The following is a 19148-nucleotide window of genomic DNA, read 5'->3' as shown; positions in this document are numbered from 1 at the left end:
TTTCTGAAGTTAATCTTATATTTAGCTTTTAAGTTAATATTCATTTTGGTAGGTCTCTCTTTATTTATTTTTAACAACATTCTAAAAACCCATTGGCATTTTGTGGATTCGGATGCATAGTGATCCTATGGGGCAGTTGACCGGTCCCTGTGGGCTTAAGTCCTGACTGCAGTAGAAAGCCTGCCTCATCTTGCTCCAGAGGAGCACTAGCTAGTGACTTTCTCACTCCTGAGCTTGCGGTTAGCAGTTCAGCTTGTAACTCACTATGCCACGAAGGATCCTTTTAATAGCATGGTAGCTTTTTGGTATTTTGAACTATTAAAGTGTGCAAAGGAGATAAGATTATCAATTTAGTATCAAAAGCATAATCAAATGCCAGTTTCTCAAAATACCTGATGGTGCTTTACAGAGTCCTAGCATTAATATAACATGTGTTTCGAAGTCTGAAAAAGTTTTCAAAAGGAAAGTAATTTTATTTCTATTTAAAATCCATATATAGTACATATCAAGAAAAGTAATTAAAATTGTAAAGCAAAAGATTTGCCAACAATATTGGGAATTAACACGGTATAAAGGTATGACAGATGCGGCTACAGGATATGTAAAATGTTCCTTCTTGTTCTTTGGTTATTTTAGGTCCCTTGTAGCTAATCTTGCTGCTGCCAATTGTTATAAGAAGGAAAAACATCTAGACCTGGAGAAAAACTGGACGTTGGTAGAGAAAGCGAGAGTTTTTTATATAGCAGTAAGTAGTTACCTAATGCAAAATTCTAGCACATGCTTATGACTATGTAATTTTTTGTGATGTACATTTTAAAATAATTGTCATGTCCATTTCCTGAAAATTTATGAACCATTTCAAGTATATGTTAGGCTTACTAAACGGAACAGAAATATGGCCATTTCATGGTAGCATAATTCTTATTATTTGCTTCAGTCCTTTGCCTTTTGGGATATTTTATAGACATATGCTTTTAAACCAAGTTCAAAATTCTCTAATTAGTTTTTAAATTAGTACTTAACTAAGTTAAACACTTTGTATTTAACTAAGTAAAGCAATTCTGCAAATTTACATGTTATAATTCTAGATAATTTGCTGTGAATGATGCATGTATTGTTTAGAAAAATATTATTAGCATAAATACTCACTGCAAACAATTTGATCTTATTTGCCTAAAAAAATTTAATTGCTATTTAGTCCACAATAATTACCATGACACTTTATATTTAATATTTCAGATTCATTGATCATGACAAACCTTTTAAATCTGGTAGTATGTAATTTGAATTATTAAATCTCCTGACATAAAAATAATTGGTTAAGAATTCATTTCTAAGAAAAGATTGTACTAAAAATTCCTTCTGAATTAATCATCATCATTACTTAGTTTTTCTAAGGTGAATTAAATATGAGTGATCATAAATAAGTAGATACCTTTGAAAAATTGAAAGTATCTCATATGCATATAATGTATGGTTTGGATTTAACAGCTGCTGCCATTCTTCTACCTGAGCTATATAAAACAGCTGGTAAAAAGTAGAAAAAATGGATTACCCAGTAAAGCATGTTTATTGAAAATATAATTATTACTTTAAGTCTAGTGGTAATGTCTCCTAAAACATGTTCAGCGCACTTTTATAGGCTTTACAAGGATGTTATTGATTCCTTTGTGTAGTAAGTACTATCTTTTGTTTTCGCTATCAAATAAGAGCTACATTGAAAAAGTATTTAAAATCATGCTATTTCTGCCAATATGCGAGGGAAAATGTTAATTCCAAGTATTTCTCGTTAGCTATTTTTAATTTCTATTTTATTTCTCAAAGTTAACTCTTTTTTGTTAATTGCTAGTCTCATTCTTTGCAAGGGATTTATGCACTATTTCAAGCTATTCCACATTTGGGGTTTGAATTTCAAAAACATCACATGGCATAAAACTTTTCATGATGTAGGTTGACTGTGATATATTACAAGATCCTGTGATGCAAAGTTTTTCCACTTGACCGTTTTCTGTACTTCAGTGGATAGTCATTGTTCTGGTTAGGTGCTGTGGAGTTGGTTCAGACTTGCAGCGACCCTGTGTACAACAGAATACTGCCTGGTCCTGTTCCATCCTCACAGTATCTGTTGATGACGAGCCCCCTGTTGCTGTCATCATGTCAGTCTATGTTATTCCGGGTGTTCTTCACTGCTATCCACTGTACCAAGCCTGGTGTCCAGTATCTGCTCTCTTCTGGCAACATGTCTACAGTATCTGTTTCTTCTTGCACAAGAATCATATTTTTGATAAGAGCTCTGTGACAGTATGACAATTATGAAAAATGATTAGGCAATTAGAACTGTTAATTTTTCGGAAGTGTGGACGAGGGGATACCTCAATGGTAAAAAGCTGCTGGGTGGAGCTTTTGTTGTACGCATTTTTCCCACTAGGGAATCTTCAAGCAGCTCACTCTGAGTTAGTGCACCCAGTGACATCAGCTGGGAAGGTTGTCTGTGGTCATAGGGAAATGTTTAGTGAAAGCAGTTTCTCAAAGTCGCTTTCTGTGATGGCTGATGTAAGAGAACAGCATGCGGCTGTGAAATTGTGCTTCTTCCTCGGGGAAAGTGCCGCAGAAACTGCTGTGACGTTGAACACAGCTCACAAGGACAGCCGTATGGGAAACAGTCAAGTGTGCTAGTGGGTTTCTCATTTCAAAAATAGTGAAATGTCGATCGATGACAACTCTCATTCTGGATGTCCATCAGCTTCTTAACAGACGAAAATGTTGACTTGTAGTGCATTTGGAGTTTGTTCCACCAGGTCAGACTGTTACTCAGGCATTCTATTTAGACTGTAAATTTTAGAGGTTCTGAAAAGATTGCATAACAGTGTGCGACAAAAAAGGCCTGATTTGTGACTGATGGAGGCCTGGTTTTGCCACCACAACAGTGCACCTGCTCATGCAGCCATCTCCGTGCACCAGTTTTTAGCAAAAAACAGCGAGGGAGGTGTTGTCAGCCATCCAAACAGATGAGTTTGAAAACTGTTTTGAAGAATGGAATCACATGATGGCAATATATGTATACAAATGTGCTTGATACAATTGGTATATGGAATGTTATAAGAGCTGTAAGAGGATAAAATAATAATAATTTATGAATGATGACGGGTTCATGAGGTAGGGGGTGAGGAGGAAAGTGAGCAGCAGATAGGGGCTCAGGTAGAAGGCAAATGTTTTGAGAATGCTGATGGCAACAAATGTACATGTGTTCTTGACACAATGGATGGATGTATGGATTGTGATAAGAATTGTGCGAGCCCCCAATAAAATGATTTTTAAAAAGAGCTGTAAAATGATTAAAGTCATAGAGAATGGAATCACAGATTTGATAAATATATTAAAAGTGTAATGGAGAGTACTTTGAAGGTGATAAGTTTGTTTTATGTAAAAATTTAAATATAGCTTTGGTGGGAGAGAAGATTCCAGTTTTTGTGGGGGTGCCCTCAAGAAAAAAACAATGACATGATTTGCCCACTTGTTATTGTTATTTTGATTATCCTTGAATTTGTTGCATTTTGTCATCATACTTTTTATTTCCTCGAAAAGGCTAAGGAGATTCTCTTCTTGAGCTTTTAATTTACTTCTTACTGTTGTTGTTTTTTTACATAATGACAACTTATTTGGTACTATAGAACAAAGAACTTTGTAAACTGGTATATTTTAGCATGTATGCTGGAAAATATATGACCAGATGAATGTTTATTTCTGTCTTTTATTATTTCCATGTCTTTACTTTCTTGCTAAAACCAAGTTGACTGCCATTGAGTCTATTCCTACACATTGTGACTCCATATTGCTATTTTCTATTAACTATTATTTATTCCTCTCCTCATTATTGAAACAAAAATTTTAAAGGGAAAAATAATTTATTGATATAACTTTTCCATTTCATTGTAATTATTGTTTTTCTACATGTAGCATACATCTCTCTCGGCTTTTATGGTTTCCTAATTATTAATTACTGAAGGAGCCCTGATATAACAATGATTGCGTGCTTGCCTGATAACCTAACCGTCAGCAACTGAAAGCCATTCGTTGCTCTACAGAAGACAAGACCTTGCAATCTGTTCTCATAAAGTTTGTAACCTATAAAGCTCTGTAGGGAAGTTCTATTTCATCATATAGAGTTGTGATAGGTCTGATTCAGCAAGTATTATTGGCTTAGAGCAATTTTATAATATCCCTTAGTGGAAGCCCTACTTCTTTTAGATATTTACTACCAATTTATTCAGCCTTTAAGAATTGTTTCCTATCTCACTGATGCTCTTTTCACTTTTGGGGGAATTCTGTTTTCTCCTCTTGCATCCTTTTGGGTGGTTTTTTTTGCTATGTCTTCTAGTTCACTGATTATTTCTTCTACAATATCTGACTGGGTGCTAATCTCACCCAGTATATCTAGCTATCTATATATTTTCATCTTTGGAAAATGCATTTGGGTCTTTTTAACCTCCTTCTTGCTTTTTTATGCTAGAACATAGATACTATACTAATAAGAACTGTTTTGATGTTCTCTTGTTAATTTTATTTTTGTCAATTTGGAACTCCTTATTAGAAGTTGTGTTTTTTTGTCTCTGATAGCTAAATAATGTTTATTTTTGTGCCAAACACTTTAAATTTAACTTTGTTAAAAAAACAAAACACAAAAAATTTTAAATTGTTGGATACTAGATATTTTTGTATTTCTGTAAATCTTCCTGAGCTTTCTTCTGAGATGCAGTGAAGTTACGTAGTACAACTTTGACGCATTTAGGTCTTGATTTTAGATGGGTCCAGAATATAGGTAGTCCATGGCAGGAATTCTTAACTCAGTTAATTTTTGCTCCTTAGGAACCCTTAGCAATTTCAGACATTTTTTCTTGTGACATTTGGAGGGTTGCTACTCAAGGTAGAGACCACTGATACTACCTAAATAAATATCCTTCAGGGATTAAAAAAGTGACAATATCTGATGACAAATAATTACTTATTATAAAATATCAGTGGTTGCATACTCTGTACTGCTCCGTGAATTAGTTTTTCTGTTCCCAGTTGGTGGGAAAGGAGGCCAGGTATTCTAGTGGATTAATAGGCTGTTTACTGAAAAGTCAATTATTTGAAACTACTAGCAAAGCAGGAGAAGAAAGATGAGGCATTCTACTCCCATAAAGAGTAACCCATAAGGGCATTTCTGGACCTCTATGAGTCAGAATCAAATCAATGGCAGTGAGTTTAGAGTTTTTTGGACCTAGCAATAACATGGCGCCACCATTCCAAGCTATATGTGTGCCCCAGGCATTGTTTCCACTAATCATTTTCATCCTACATAGTGGTTACATGTTGACTGTAATCCAGAATGTTATCAGTTTAAAACCACCAGCCACTCCTCAGGAGTAAGGTGGGGCTTTCTACTTCCCTAAAGAGGTACAGTCTCGGAAACCCAAAGGGACAGGTCTACCCAGTCCTATAGAGTCACTATGAGTTGGCATCGACTCGATGGCAGTGAGTATTTTTGAGAAAGGTAAAATCTGTAAAACCTAGACCCTACGTAAGGTAGAAGCCTGTCAGATAAGGAAAATTCAGTACTTTCCACTGAAACCGCGACAGAAAAATGGAGAGACCTAGAAATATTCTTTGATCTCCAGCTCTGCTAAGTTTGCCTGTACATTTGAATTGTTCTGTCCCAGAGGCTGAAGGATCAGTGTTCTCAATGGGGACATTTTATATATTTCAAAGCTTTTTTTCTCTACAACTGTCCTGATATTTTAGCATATATTTGGTTTCCCTAAACTGTCAGATGTTTCTCCTGAATTCAGGGAGTCATTTGGTTTTAAATTCAATTCCAAATCTTTGTAATTCTACCTGGAAACTTTTGCTTAAAGGCACGAGGCTCTGTAATCGTAAGGCTTACCTCAATGAGTTTTTCACTTGTTTACCGTCTCTCATACTAGCATTTTCCCTTGCCCGATATCCAGTGCCTTAAAAATGATTGTTTTCATTCTTCAAGTTATCTTCTACTCATCCTTTTCTAAATTGTTGTCTCATTAGCATAAACCCAGTGCCCCCTCGGTTTCCTATATAATCTCCTGAGTTGCTGTTGCCAGTTTGTTTCCATCCAAGTAGTTCTCTTCTCGGGGAGAAATGAACTTGTTGGTCCATGAAGAAGCCAGGTCCACTTCATTTTACTTTTCATTCTTTTTGAAACGATCCCACCAATATTTAGGTCCAAAGAATAAGGGATCTAAAGGTTTCTGTTGTCTTTTAGTTTCTACAGAAGCACACTACATATAGTTACACAGCCCACCTCAACCAATGGATTCAACAACAGTATCCCCTTGAGCCCTCCCTAAATGTGGTTCTCCTTATTTCCTGGTGCCCCACCCCATCCTAGAGCCACTTATCTCCCTCTCCATGCTCCTGCCTCTGGCCCAGGGCTCCTCTTACTCATCACAGTCCTGCCTTTTAGTGTTTATTTACCCTTATAATAATTATGTGATTAAATATTTATCTTTTAAGATTGACTAAGTTTGCTAAGCGTAATCTTTATATAGAGAGTTTCCTAACAGAAGACAATGCTCAAAGCGGACATTATTTACTACTGAAGCTAAACTATTGCCTGGTTTTCAGAAGACTCCAGGGGTTCCTTTTCAACCAGATTTAATGGACACGTAGCACAGTGCACCAACAACGGCATTGCATACATTCTGCTCCAGTGTACGGCAATCACTCTCCAGACAGACCGCCTGTTAGATGGCGAAGTAGGTCTGCATGCATTTTAAATTACTGAAATCATATGAAGTATTCTTGCTGTCTAGAATTTCTAATACTTTTCACAGGGAAACATTCCAGTTTTTAGTAGTCTATAAATTGCTAGTCAGCTTGTAAATTTGGGCTTATTATAGGGAGAAATGCAACCTTTAGAGATTATAAAAATGTTTCAGAAAAATTTTAGCCAAAGCTTTCTGTAGCTTATGACTTACTTTGCGTAAGCTAGATCAACTGAATATATGTTCTTTTTAAAAAAAATCATTTTATTGGGGGCTCATACACCTCTTATCACAATCCATACATGCATTCATGTGTTAAGCACATTTATACATTTGTTACCATCATCATTCTCAAAACATTTGCTTTCTGCTTGAGCCCTTGGTATCAGCTCCTCATTTTCTCCCCTCCCTCCCCGCTTCCCTCTTCCTCATGAATCCTTGATAATTTATAATTTTTTTTCATGTTTTACACTGTCGACATATCCCTTCACCCACTTTTCTGTCTTCCATCTTCCAGGGAGGGGGTTATATGTAGATCCTTGTAATTTTTTTACCCCTTTCTACTCCCACCTTCCCTCCCCTCCCAGTATCACCACTCTCACCACTGGTCTTGAAGGGTTCATCTGTCCTGCATTCCTTGTGTTTCCTGTTCCTATCTGTACCACTGTACAGCCTCTGATCTAGCCAGATTTGTAAGGTAGACTTGGGATCATGATAATGGGGTGGGGGGAAGCATTAAAGAACTAGAGGGAAGTTGTATGTTTCGTCGTTGCTACACTGCATCCTGACTGGCTCGCCTCCTTCCTATGACCCTTCTGTAATAGGATGTCCAGTTTTCTACAGATGGGCTTTGAGTCCCCACTCCACACTGCCCTTCATTCTTAATTATATGACTTTTTGTTCTTTGATGCCTAATACCTGATCCCTTCGACACTTCGTGATCTCACAGGCTTCTTCCATGTGGGCTTTGTTGATTCTGAGCTTGATAGCCACTTATTTATCTTCAAGCCTTTAAGACCCCACAAGCTATATCTTTTGATAGCCAAGCACCATCAGCTTTCTTCACCACATTTGTTTTTGCACCCGCTTTGGCTTCAGCAAGTGTGTTGGGAAGGTGAGCATCATGGAATGCCAGTTTAATAAACAAAGTGTTCTTGCATTGGGAGAGTACTTGATTGCAAGCCAATGTCCATCTGTGACCTTAATACTAAACCTATAAATATATGCATGTAGATCTATTTCTCCATCATATATAAATATATGTACATATGTACATGTCTTTATTTAGACCTCTATAAATGCCCTTTGCCTCCTAGCTCTTTCCTTTTACTTTCCTCTTGTCCCACTATCATGCTCAGCCTTCTTATGGGTTCCAGTAATTCCTCTTGGCTACATTGCCCTTGATCACATCCTACCAGGCCTCTTACACCCTCCTCTTCACTGATTTTGGATCACTTGTTGTTCTCTTGTCCCTGGGTTTGTTAACACTACTTCCTTTCCCCACCTCCCCCTCTGCCATGTCCCCCTGGAACTGTTGGTCCTGTTGTTTTCTCCTGTTGTTTTCTCCTCCATATTGTTTATCCAGCCTATCTTATCTAGATAAACCTGTCAAGATAATAATATGCATGAAAACAAACCAGAATAAAACAAAGCAACAGATCAACAACAAAAATGACCCCAAAAAAGAGAGAAGTCTATAAATAGTTCAGGTCTGTTTGTTGACCTTAATGAATGTTTTCCAGTTGAGTCTGATGGGGTGCCAAGCCCTTGCTGTTCTGTTGCACACCCTTAATGTTTTGCCTTGGTGTGGTGAGGTCAGACCGGGTGCAATTCATGCACTGTGTCTCCAGTGTTTTTCCCTATAGGGGTCAGTGAGGGATGTCTTGTCTCATAATGGAGCCGCCCATATGGGTCTTCTCTGTGCATTGGCTGCTCTAAGCAGGGATATCATCCTCAAGGCTTGGTGGGCCGGGATGTGCTCCACTCTTTCTTCCTCCCCCTTTATTTGCTCCTGTGTGGTCTGAGCTGTAGCTTCAGTGCCGTCCTCTGAAGTAAATTCTTCTGGGGGGAGGGGCAGCTGTCCACTTAGTTGAGTTTGGTGCCAGCCCCAGACCTCTCTACTGGTACCCTGCATCATGCCGGCATGTTGCATTCACATCTTGGAGCACCAGGTTGAAGTCTAGTCCCTCCTTCCCTGTGGAGTTTTAAACAATACCCTCCCCTTAGGTGGGTTAGTGCCCTGTGCCCCTGTTTACCCCTCCCCCCTTTTTTTCCCTCTCCTTTTTAGTTGGCTACCATATGTATCCCAGGATTTGGTCTGGCCCCTGCCATACTACCTGGACCTCACCCCAGGTATGCTTATATATAGTAGCTTTTTCCTTATGCCCCTTTTGCATTTTTTTTAAAAGTTTACCTCAGCTCACTCATGTTGTACTTCTCCTTTTGTGCTTAGCTTACTTTGCTTAGCATAGTTTGCTCCAGTTCTTTCCATGGTGCAATGTGATTCAAGCGCTCATCATTGCTTTTTAGCAATTATATGCTTTTTTATTACTTAAAAATTAAGTACTGATTTATATTCTTTAGGAGTAAAGCCAATGAAGTGTTTATAGGTAGTAAGCCAAAATATGTTTATATAAAATCATAGAAAACAAAAAATGCCAAATGTGACGTCTGAAATGGCACATCAGTACCATAGATGTGACACGGTTTCTCAATAAAATTTTCGTAGGACTCCCCTTGCTTTGCTGTGATGTGGGAAAAACTCCTCGATTCTACTTTCCTGGCCTTTTCCCTTACCAACGAAGTTTTCAATATTCTTGAAACCTTTTCATAATAAGTCTATGATAATATCCTGTATTCTTTGAAAAAATTTAGCAAGATTTCCCCTTCCTTATTAAAAAAAAAAGGCCCCCCCATAACCTTCTGAGTTGACCTCCCTGCCTTGAATTTAACCGGCAAACATCTCATTGGAAATGACTCTTTTTTTTTCAGACCTTGTTTTTTTAAATCGTTTTATTAGACACTCTCTAAAGAAACTAAGACAGGCGTGTTACTGAGAGAACTTGTCTGCAACCATCAGCTACTCACAGAAAGTTACTTTAACACATTTTGAATAACCAGTGCATGAATTAACTAAAACCCTAGTTACAATACTCGTTTATTTACATGCATGTGTATATAAAGTAAGAGAAAATTCATTACCACTAACTAACTCAAACAATTAGGAGGAATTCTTACCCTGGGGAAAGTTTAGGGAAAAACATATGAATGTCTCATACAAGTGTAATTTTCCTGAAGCTAATTTTAAAATGGTACACCAACAAGGAACTGCCAAAAATCCAAGCCAGATTCAGAAGAGGATCATTCCTGGTTTCAAATGGATCTTGATTAAAAGCAGAGAATACCAGGAAATTGTTTACCTGTGCATTATTGACTTTGAAAAGGAAGTTTATATGGATAGCAAACTATGGACGACATTCTAAAGAATATAAATTCCAAAACATTTCATTGTGAGCATGTGGAATCTAGACATAGGGCAGAGGCCAACAGAATAATTCGGGAAGGTTTTGCATCAGGGTTGTATCCTGTCACTACACTTCTTTAGTCTGCATTCTGAGCAAATTATCCAATAAACTAGACATAGAGAGACTGTGAGCTTCAAGTTTGGAGAAAAGGTCCTTAACAACCTACATTGTGAAAATACCGCAGCCTTCTTTACTGAAAGCAAAGAGTGTTTGAAGCAATTACTGATGAAGATCCAGGACTATACTCTTCCGTGTAGATTACATCTCAACCTAAAGAAATAAAATCCTTGTAAGGCCAGACATTCAAACTCACCACAGGATCTACAGGAGAAAGATGAGGCAGCCTGCTCCCCTGAAGATTTAAAGTCACAGGAAATCTATACGACAGTTCTGTATTCAGAGGATCGGGTATTAGTTAGAATGAACACCATGGCAATGGATTTGGTTTTGGTTTTGCATTACTATGTTACTGATAGTTTAGGGATCTGCATAGAGACAATCAAATAAAATACAGAGTAACTCACCAATACCAACCTCCCCTTCCAAATCAAGTCACCCCCCCCAATAAAAGAACACTAGAACAAGTTTTATAAGGGTGAAAAGAGAAAACAAATCATAATACGTTACATTTTAGGTTAACTATCTGCAGTACACTCTGTCTGAGGACAAAACTATTCAAATGTGTGGTTGATGGTCCAAGGAAAATTTATTATAGATTTACTTCATTCAATGGTAAGGTGGGTGAGGGGAAACGCCGGGCAGTGTAAGAGAAGATAAAACAATTATTTATAAACTATTAAGGGTGCAGGGGGAAGGGAGGAGCGGGGAGGGATGGGGAGGGGAAAAAAGGAAAACGAGCTGATTCCAGGAACCCAAGTGGAAGACGAATTTTGAGAACGACAAGGGCAGCGAATGTATAAGGGTGCTTTACTCAGTTGATGTATGTATGGATTGTGATAAGAGTTGTATGAGCCCCAATAAAAAGATTTATTAAATTAAAAAAAGATTTACTTCATTTGGGGACTCTGCAAATGGATTTTGGGCTTTCACTGTCATCAAAAACCTTCTGCAAACTGGGTGCTGAGAATTTAAGCTCTAATACAATTCTCCCCACTTGCCTTGGATATTACTGGGTCAGGTGGACTGGCGTGCTTCCAGTGGACTAAGCTGACATTAAATGGCTGCTTGTTTCAGCCAAGCTTGTATTCTTTCTTATAACCAGATATCAACTGCTTTCTTCACCACACTTCCTTTAGCACCCATATTTTCAGTGATCATAAGAACTGTTTTTAATTTAGGGCTTATGAGTAGTTCTTTAAGGTTACTTTGATGGTTACTTGTAGGAAAAATTTAAAATATCTTAGAAATAAGTGTTGATAGGAAAGGTATTTTAAAAAATACTTTTATTGCAGGCTCTTATATCTTACAGCACACTCCATACATTCCTCCAATGTGTCCCGCACGTTTGCACATATGCCGCCATCATCATTTTCAAAGCATTCTCTGACCACTTGAGCCCCTGATATCAGCTCCTCCTTTTAGGAAAGGTGCTTTTTAAGAAAATGATTTTCTACAATATACCAAACTCAAACCAACTTATTGCTGTGCAGTTGATTCTGACTCCCTGCAGTCCCACATGTGATAGAGAAAAAGTGCTTCAGAAGAGCTCGGGGTGGCGGTCCCCGTGCAGGCTTGTCAGCGTGCTGGTGCCTCGCGCCTCCCTCGGCTGTCCGCGCCCTGAGGTCGAGATGGCCGAGGAGACCGCCAGGGCTCAGGTGGCCCAGCCTGGCGGCGACACGATCTTCGGGAAAATCATCCGCAAAGAAATCCCAGCCAAAATCATTTTTGAGGACGACCGGTGCCTTGCTTTTCATGACATTCCCCCCAAGCACCAACATATTTTCTGGTGACACCTAAGAAGTACAGTACCCAGATTTCTGTTGCAGAAGATGATGATGAACGTCTCCTTGGACATTTAACGATTGTTGGCAAGAACTGTGCAGCTGACCTGGGGCTGAACAAGGCTTATCGAATGGTGGTGAATGAAGGTTCGGATGGGGGACAGTCTGTCTATCACGTCCATCCTCATGTTCTCGGTGGTCAGCAGATGAATTGGCCTCCAGGTTAAGCATGCTGTCAGGGATACATATCCCTTCTCTAGGCAGTGATCAGGTCAGCAAGTTAAAATGTACTCAACAGTACCCTTAGATGTGCCTGTGTATGGAGAGATTAAGGGAATTTGAGGGGGCCCCATATGTAATAAAAGACATTATTGAATGGTTAAAAAGGAGTATCTGCTTCATAGGGTGTTAGCTTGTGCAGCCATTCTCTTCCTCTTTTTGAGTTCTTCCCCCCCTGTTAATATAAATTCACTGTCCTCTAAGATTCCTAGCTAATCCAAGTTGTTGTTAATCACTCCAATCCCTTATAGATAGTTTTTAAATGAGCATAATACTCAAGTTGGACCTATTATATGTAATGCTAAACTATTGTTTGGTATTAAGATGATTTCCCTGAGGTATTTTTTATTTAAGGTATATACATTATCTTTAGGGCTATAGATTCAGGGGGTTGGTTATTCAACCGCAATGGATCAAAAAAGTCTAGCATCAATCGAATTTTATAGTCTGTTCTGTATTTCCCCTCTATTGTGATTAAGATTTTTTATACAATCTTTTATCAAAATGATCAGTAATAGTAGATGTGCTTCATCCAGAACTTGTAGGAAAGGTGGCACCCAAACTATTAGGTTTTTTCCTCCAAAATTATGCAGAATGTCCATTAAGTAGAAGAATGGATAAAGAAATTTTGATACATATATACAGTAGAATGCGATACATCACTAAAAAACAGTGATGGAACCACAAAGGACCTCATAATATGGATGGATCTGGAGAACACTATGCTTGATTTTAGCCAATCACAAAACGATAAATACTATATGAGGCCACTGTTATAAGGGAAACCTACCCCAAGACTTTCATACTAAAGGATGCAGACATGGGAGTTTGCCAAAGAGGGTAGGGAGGATGAAGCTGTGGGGTGTGTAGCTGAAGGGTAAGGTGTATGTGTAGCAGAGGATTGTACCTACATCTGGGAGAGGGGAATCAAGGACATGGGGAGGGCTAGGCTGTTGTGGAACTTGATTGGTTATTTAGACTGAATGTAGGGTTGATGATCTGAAATGTCAACTGCCATCCAAGTTAATTTAAAAACCAAAAAAATGCCATAAAGAATAGTAATTAAATAGATAATTCACTCAGTTGTAGAGTTATAGAGTTTTAATTGATAATTGATATAAATTGATAATTCACTACAGTGATAGAGTTTACATACACAGGGAATCCATAACTTTATGGATCAGTGTAATTAAAAGATAAAAAATAAAATATATAATCTTTATTTCTTAACAGCAGCTACCAAGTTAGGTCGAGACAACTTTGTAAATTATTAATACTAGCCATTTTGTTGATCAGCTCTATTGTGCATCAGTAAATAACTGAGGACCCTGTGAACTCAACAATAGTAAAGCTGTCTTTTTTACAGTATTAACTAAAGACAAATGGGTGGCCTTTAAATATTCTATTTAGGTTTGGGAGCAAAAAGAAATCAGAAGGAGCTAAATCAGGACTTGAAAGGTGGAAGCATGAGGACTTCTCATTGTAACTCACACAGTTGTCCTTGTTTGCTGTTGGGAACGAGCAGTTTCTGGTCAAGCTCCCCTCTATGTTTCTCTGCTAAAGCAAGCGTTCTCAAAACATTCTCCTAATAGGCAGATGTTATCATTCCTGTTCCCTCCAGAGCAAAGTAGGTATGCCCTTTGCTCTTGGCTAGTTGCTTCTGCTCTACTTATACTTAATAGCCATTGCTTTGATTGTATTTTGTCTTCAGGATTATACTGGGAAAGCTATATTTCATCTCCTGTTACAATTGCCCCCCCCCCAAATGCTTCAGAATCTTGATTCTGCTTGTTTTTAAGATTTTCATTGAAAGCTCTTCTCTTGTCTTCAACTGATCTTGTTGCAACAGGTTTGGAACCCAATGAGGAGAAATGTGCTCAACTTTAATTTCTCAGTCGGAATTATTTCAGCTGAGCCAGTTGGGATGTTTATGGGGATGTCTATGGTGTTGGCTATTGTTTCTGCTGTTATTTATCAACCCTCTTTAAGTATAGCACGATCAAAATTGTTTCCTTGAAAATTGATGTTACTCTTTTATCACAGTAGGATTCATTGTCAACACTGTTTAGCCACTTCTTAAAATGAATTCTCTATTTTTAAACTGCTTCTTTGGGGCATCGTCCTATAAACCTTTTATAAATTATCCATGATTTCACCTCTCTTGGGTGTTTGTTCTTTCTTCATTTTTAACAGCATTCCTGTGCTGTGATGCAGACTCCTTCAAACTGATAGGTTACCCTTCTTAGCTTACTGCCTCAGAGTAGATCCTGTGCAGGCATGTTATGACAAATTCCTATGAGTTTATTTTGGTGTCCCCAAAAAAGAAAACTTGTGCATAGGTTTTCATAATATCAATTTTCCATAAATCTTTGGAGACTTCTCATATTAGAAGGTATATATACTGTATTTCTAATACACTTCATTGTTATTTCAAACGAGAATTGTAATATCAACTAAGAATGGTTTTTCACAAAAATATATTAAAGTAGTAAAACAGACCTTAATAATGAAAGTATATGGGTTATTGAGAACCAGAATGCTTCTTAGAAATTAAGATAGTGTGACTTTCATCCTGACTTTGGCTATATGACCAGGAGAATACAGTACTGAGAATGAGACAAGAGGAAGACTCACAGTGATGTGAGTTGCCAAACTGCCTGCAAACATCAGCTCAAACATCGTAATGATTGTGAGGATGGAATATGATGGGCAACCTTTCATCCTCTTGTACATAGTAGGGGTGTTATGAATCCTTTATTTACATAGGGTTACTAGTATCGAACAACAAAAACAGTGCCAGCAATGCTCAGTATTTAAAATCATTAAAATATTTTAATTTGTTTGCTCTATTTTATTTTGCTCGTAGAAATGATAACTGACATAAAATTGCATCCTCATAAATATTTCCTAATATCCCTTCTGTTTCGTACCGTCGGGGGCTTGCAGGCTGTTTTAGAGTATATTCTGTAGTATTTTCACTATCTCAGGTGAGCTACGTGGAGACTGTACGTGGTGAAAGTTTGTTATACAGTACAGAAACGTTGGTAAATCTCGGAACGCCCACTGACGTGTTTGTTTTATAGGTGCATGTATAATACTTAGTATCCTTTTGAGAATATTAAATTATCATATCCTGACAGCAATCTTGAAACATGCCAGTTTTACAAAGCCATGTAAGAATGAAAGCATGGATCAGTGAGCCACTCTTAATTTCCATAACTATCATTGCTGTGGGTGGTAGAATTTCTAAAGCATGGGGAATACCAATAAATCCAAAGGAAAACTAAGAAAATCTGTAGTTTTCTAATCATGAAGCCTAATTGTTTTCATTTTCACTTTAATCATATAAAATGTAATGATAAGCATCTATTTTTTCTCATAGATTAAAAATATTCAAGTAATATATCAAAACAATTTTTGAGTCACTATTTTCTTAGTTTTTAATGTTCATGTTTGAATGAAGACTTCATTCTGCCTTGCCACAACATATTTACATATACAAATTATTTTTCCCTTAAGTAGAAAAGAACCATCTGACAGCGCCATGAGTTAATTTGCTTTTTAAGATCGAAGCAAACTGTTCTTTGTTTGGTGTGTTTGGGGCTATTTTGTAGAGAAAGAATCTGTCAAGCAACATCTGAGGGGCATTGGCCTTTTGCACCCTTTCCTAAATAAACTTAAACAAAAACCTGTCAACCTCAGAATAAAATATTCTTTGTAAATTCTCACCTGCAAATTATTGATAATAGAAATAGCACCTTTTAAATCTTTATATTCCCCTTCCCCCCAACACAGCTTTTAGATTGTAGATAAACTTCTCAGCTCAGTAATTAACTGAGCTGGGTCGCTGTGCCCGTATCATGTGATTTTCTCCAGTGGAGTCCATGATTGGAGCACTCACACAGCCAGTCCCGCTGCAGCAGCCCAGGCGGCAGCAGCAGTGCCATTTTTCACAAAGAAAATGTTGAACAGGAGCCAAATGTTTGGTGGCAGTCTGTTGCTAGGAAATCAAGGTCCTGAGGCGATTAATGACAAAGCAAGCAATAACAAGAAGGCAGAATTACAGATTTAAAAGAGAAAAAAGTGGTTTGTGTTATAATTACCCAAAGAAATCCGCACTCATTAAATTGGCTGTTTTTATGATTGACTTTAATTGGAGGTTAGCTCAGATATTTAGCTCCTTTCCCACCCCTTTAAACACACACAGGCACATAATCTGTAGAACTGCAGACTTGTTTTTCGAAGCATTGAGAGGAGCTTGCCCTGTAATTTGATCCCCACTGACAGATGCATTTTGTATGCTGCCATTTTGAATTAACCTATTGTAGAACAATTTTCTTCAGCCCTGTTGAATAAAACATCTAGTCTGATTACCTCCGATGGATTTGATAGAGTAAAAGAATGTACTTCTTATTGGAGTAAATTGTTTGCATGGACTCTACTGATTTTGAACTCTGCCAATAAGCACAATCATTTGAAATAAATTTTCAAAGAAATTTGTGAGAAAAATATAATGAAAGTCACCCTTTTATAGTTTAATATTTGGACACCTGTATAAAAAATCAAAATAATATTATTCTTGCAAGACTGTGAATATTTTAGTACGATTGTCACATGAGCTTAGAAAAAAATTCCGAATCCTCATTCAGCCTGCTGATATTTTTGGAATAGGAACTTATCTTTAAATGACCACCCAGACCGTCCCTACCAAGAGTGTTTTAATTACAGCACTTAATGCAAATCAAAGCACCATGTTTTAAAAATATTAATACATAAAATATTTAACCTAAATGGTTTTGAGATCTTGTTTCACTCAATTTTGTTTAAAGAAGAGAAAACTATTTTCATTATCTAGGGTTTGATAAAGCAATATTACTGGAAAAGCATCAGTCTGGCTTTCATATGCAGTATCAGAGGACACATCACAGTTTATTTACCCATTAGACACCTAAGAATAAACTTAGACGATACCACTGGTCTCCAGCTTTCTAATCAAACCTTGGAACAAAAGAACTAAGCACATTCTATCTGACAATGCACACACTGCTAATCAGACGCCATTGCCAAGCTGTCTGCTTTGTTAAATGCTTAGCTTCCTAGAGGCAGGCAGACAGCTGCTCTAAGTATGATGAAATTTGGTCGTTCAATCTTTTTTTGTACCCATGGGCTATCAAGATACTGTGAATTTAGACCACCCCAATTGGTATACTTTTGGAAAAATTTTAAAGTGTTTGTAATTAAAATAATAAAACATCAGTTTTATATTGCAGGCCTTCGGTAAGTTTTACATTTGGCAGATACCTACTGAGATAACCCCAGTATGTAATTTACAATGATGTAGTGGTTATAATTGCATTTTTGAAAAAAGGAACTCTAGCAGGCAAGGGCTGCCATGAGAAGAGTTTTCAAATCTTCTGCTTCATTTAAATCTGCTGCTTGTGCGAAACTGCCAACCTGTAATTGACTGTGTCAGCCATAAGTCTTAAGATAATATTTGAATATTATTTTTTTTTAAAGAATAAGTTACCAACCTAGATAGGACCAGCAGGGGGAGGAAGCTAAAAACTTAAACATCTTTAGCTGATGAGGTAAATTTTCCTGTTCAAATCTATATAGTTAATTATCAACCCCAGATGACACTGTCTTTTGGGATGTGATTCTCAAATTGTATGTGAAACCTGTCTAGGCATAACACTATTTAAATGGAAATTAAAATAGAATCTTACATACCTTAGTGATTTTTTTTTAACACGGGGAAGAATACAAAAAAGCCTCCTGAGGATTCATATTGTCTTTCTCTTATCTGTCAATCTATATGAGCAGCTATTCTTCTGGATTGGGGTGCTTTAGATCGATGGGGATGTACAGCTATCATGACATATCTATGAAGATCTAGAATCTCACAATTGACTTAGCAATTGAATAAGCTTGATTTCCTAGTTTATTATTGGTATAGTGACTGTAAGCTTTTTATATTTCTCTAGTAAACAATTGAAAGCTTAGTCCCAAACATTTGTATTGAGCGGTGCTTGGAGAATGTTTTATGAGTGTATTAAATGGGTGCTCAGGACTAACTGAAGTCTCTCGACCATGAACAGTATTAAAGGCATTCCCATGATTTGATGTGTTATAGAATAACATGAAACTGCTAAATAGCTATCTTTTCTTTAACCCAGAATTCTACATTGATAAATTACAAGTTCTCAACTAGTAACCTTTAATTGTAAACTCTATAACTATGCAGTCTATTTTCTGAAGAATAATGATTTTTAATTTTTATAATCTGGTTTTTAAAATCACTTACAAATTTAAAATAAATGATAGGGAGGAATGTAGATGAGCACAAAATTGACATGTGGGCACTTTCTAAGGTGACTAATCTGTTTTGTATGCTACTAGGTGGTACATAACTGTATACATCTGTGTTAAAGCCCAAAGAACAGTGCATCTCGTGCATATATGTTTTTCATGGTGAAGACCTCAGGATATAATGTCAAGTGAGAAACTGTATTATAAATATATAACATAATCTCACCGAAGAGATGCGGTGGGCGGGAGAGGATCTGACCTATGGAAACCTTCGTGGCATTGAACAAATAAGATGGGGTTGGAAACTTTAGTATTTCCAAAGGAAAACTTGACACGTATGATCAAGGTTAACA

At 37.3% G+C, this 19148-nt stretch overlaps 1 protein-coding gene and 1 pseudogene across 2 annotated transcripts in view; both read left to right on the top strand.

Annotated features, from left to right (window-relative positions):
• ADK (adenosine kinase) overlaps window positions 1–19148 on the top strand; it is a 560488-nt gene that overhangs the window by 239458 nt on the left and 301882 nt on the right. For both annotated transcript variants that reach the window (XM_075534681.1, XM_075534682.1), the window contains exon 6: window positions 637–745. In XM_075534681.1, the coding sequence (XP_075390796.1) occupies window positions 637–745 (109 nt within the window). The remainder of the gene's footprint in view (window positions 1–636; window positions 746–19148) is intronic.
• On the top strand, window positions 12055–12434 carry LOC142428490 (adenosine 5'-monophosphoramidase HINT1 pseudogene; annotated as a pseudogene).

Source organism: Tenrec ecaudatus, chromosome 16 (assembly GCF_050624435.1).
Source record: "Tenrec ecaudatus isolate mTenEca1 chromosome 16, mTenEca1.hap1, whole genome shotgun sequence".
NCBI classification, from domain to species: Eukaryota; Metazoa; Chordata; class Mammalia; order Afrosoricida; family Tenrecidae; genus Tenrec; species Tenrec ecaudatus.
Note: the sequence above shows the minus strand (reverse complement) of the source record. Positions and strands in the feature narration are given on the sequence as shown.